Raw genomic sequence first — 2922 nt, 5'->3', positions numbered from 1 at the left:
TAATTCTTTATGTATTGTTTACATAAGAACGTCTAAGGGCTGACGCGGGTCGCAACGGCGGGGAGGAGGTAATATGTTCACTTGGTTGTTGAACCGTCGGCGCATGTCAAATATGCCTACGCGGCAATGTCCATGCAGGGCAATGTCCAAGGGATCGTATTACCACAAGTGCTTGCACATTGTTTATATGAATATTGTAGTCAAGTGCTACAATGTGTTTGTAATAATATTTATGCATTCAACTGAGTACAGTGAGCATTCGATAAGTGAACATACTACACCTAACTGTGGTCATAGATGGCGAAGAGTCCCCATAGGCAGTGCCCAACTTTACTTTTAACTCTTCGCATTTTTTCTCATCCAAAAACAGAAAGCGAATTACCGAACAAGGCTGCTCTTTTTCTATCTTAGTCAAAATTACGAAACACATCTTGCTCGAATAGCTGCCAAATCCAAACTAACCCATCAATCAGTCTAAACGTTGTTTTGCCGTCGTTTGATAGATGGCGGAACACGATGCTAATAGCAACTTCCCTCAGGAACGCCCTCTGTCTTCAAACACGGGTACTTAATGAACCGCTCTCGTACATAAGAAATCATCACAAAATCATGAAATTCTACTAATAAATTAACAATCAATTATAAATCTTATAAACATCTATGTAGGTATTTTGTTTTTGCTAATTTAATTTGCATCTGCATTCAGTCATCTTTATCTTTTCTCTACTTCTGCCGCTGGCGGCTGCCATGGTTGAATGTGTGCGTGCGTCGCTACCAATCAGTAGTGCCCGAGTTTGAAACCCCAAATGGTAGAAAAGGTTTTTTCTATTAGCGGACGCGCCTCTTGGCAGCCAATGAGAAACCTCCGAATGTATTTCTGGCGGCATAAAACTGTTGCACACCACAAATAAGAGAAGCAGTTCGGCGGTACACCCTAAAACGGGTGTAACAAATAACATATTTTCGTTATGTAGTGCAGAGGACTATCTGAAGCACTCTTTTTTGTACTGACTCCTTTTTTCATATTACTGGACTAGAAACAATATGCCAAACCTGACTTCGAATAATAAAAACAAAGTTCCCTCAAAATAAACACATTTGAGACTTACAACTGGCGCAAACATTTGTATATCTTTTTGAAGCATTTTTTTCAGAGGTTGACAGTTTCTACATATCCAATCATAGTTGGTAAACTCAAAATGACCACAACTCATATTGAAGTGACATTGGAGCAAATGCTGCAATTGGCTTTGGGCACACCGAAAATTTCGAGTATCAATCTATCGATTCTGCATAGCTTTTTCGATATACTGCTGAAAAAACTCGACTGTCAATACGAAAAGATGCAATTAGATGGTCTGGATGGTGCGTGTTTGCAATCAATTTTACACAAGAGCAGAATATCACCATTGCCATTTAAAGTTGAGAAAATCGAAGTGATTTCGGACAAATTGAAAAAGTTGGCACGCTTGAAAGAACGGCAACTGAAGTTTGCAGATCAGCTAGAACAACATATTGAGTATGTCCATAAGTGCAATTCCAAGCGTCAGGAGGCGTCTGCAAGTAGGAATTGGGAGGAGTATAGCGGACCGTGTGAGACGTTTTGCGAAATGCTCGAGCCGTCAAATGAATTATTTTGCAAACTTCTAAATGATTCTAATTTCATAAAGAAGTGTAAGCAAATTATTGAGGAGCCCCTCATCGGGCCAATTATTGATATGAGAAAACGTGTAGAGGTGATGCACGTCGACTTATTGGATTATCAACGCCGTTACGCGGAGAAATGTGAGCGTTTGGCTTATATAGAAGCGTTGGCCAAAGAAATCGAAAAATTTACTGAAGTTATTGTCATCGAAAAGCAATCATTCATGCGTGCCATGGCAGAGCTGCAAGACATGATCGATGGAAAGATGGACAAAGTGGTTTTGCCTGCACTCAGAAAGTACATAGAAAATGAGACGGAAAAAATTCGCAATGTTTGGAAGATACTAAGCAAATCTTCAAGTTGTCCAAAGTCAGAAGAACTCTCAGTCAAAAGTGGGACATGTTTGTCATGTACAGGCAAACTTACCTGCACGCAACGACCTATATTAATTGCTTCAGAGCGAAGGTGTGATGCAGAGGAAAACAAAAAGCGCAAAAGTGCTCAAACTGGGGGACGATGTTTTACGAGATCAGAAGAGAAGAAACAATTAGATGAGCTGAAACGCATAGAGGAAGCCAAGATCAGTAAAGAAATGAGCAAATCATGCAACTTGATTTCCGATCACTTGGAGGTATTTCAGGGTACTAATGGTATATATTACCGCAAGGCATAAAAGGGTTGAGCAAACAATATTTTGGACATACTAGACATGAATTTACACCTTTTTAAGTAATGAGAAAAATTATTTCATCATAAATTTGGAAAGAAATAAAAATATAAATTTATTATAAAAAAGGCAAAATAAATCTGTATAATATTGTAATTTTGCTTCGCAGTTTTGTGTCACAGTCACAAAACTTCCTTGGGGTGGCATTTTGAAGACATTGGTCCACATGAATAAGCTTCGAATGCTCGAAGCATTTGCTAAAAATTAGTGCTCCGGCACGATGAGCTCAAACGTTCTCGTGGTGGTGATATACCAAATTAATTTTCAGTCGTTTATGTCATAAAGTTATTTAGAAATTGAAAAAAATCTCCTTTTTCACAGAACTTGTGTTTTTTTATATACTGTGGGCAAAAAGTAAGGTGAATTTATTTGTCAAACTTCGCGGGATTAAAATTTCGCTCTAGTTATTTTTTTCATGAGTTGGCAGCACTGTTAATAACATCTGGGCCAACTTTCATGTGAATGTCATTATCAGTAATATATTTACGCTTGTGTTTACCAAACGACCAAGAGTGCATTTTTTGATTTTTACAATGTCTGATTTGATTGA

At 38.3% G+C, this 2922-nt stretch overlaps 1 protein-coding gene across 1 annotated transcript; it reads left to right on the top strand.

Annotated features, from left to right (window-relative positions):
- Positions 1–1109: 1109 nt before the first annotated feature.
- LOC128861377 (uncharacterized) lies at positions 1110–2392 on the top strand. Its single transcript, XM_054099487.1, has one exon. It carries the CDS (start codon positions 1200–1202, stop codon positions 2316–2318), a length of 1119 nt encoding a protein of 372 aa, XP_053955462.1. The 5' UTR covers positions 1110–1199; the 3' UTR covers positions 2319–2392.
- The last annotated feature ends 530 nt before the right edge of the window (positions 2393–2922 follow it).

The sequence above is a fragment of the Anastrepha ludens genome, chromosome 4 (genome assembly GCF_028408465.1).
Source record: "Anastrepha ludens isolate Willacy chromosome 4, idAnaLude1.1, whole genome shotgun sequence".
Classification (NCBI taxonomy): domain Eukaryota; kingdom Metazoa; phylum Arthropoda; class Insecta; order Diptera; family Tephritidae; genus Anastrepha; species Anastrepha ludens.
This window is presented reverse-complemented; position numbering and strand designations above follow the sequence as displayed.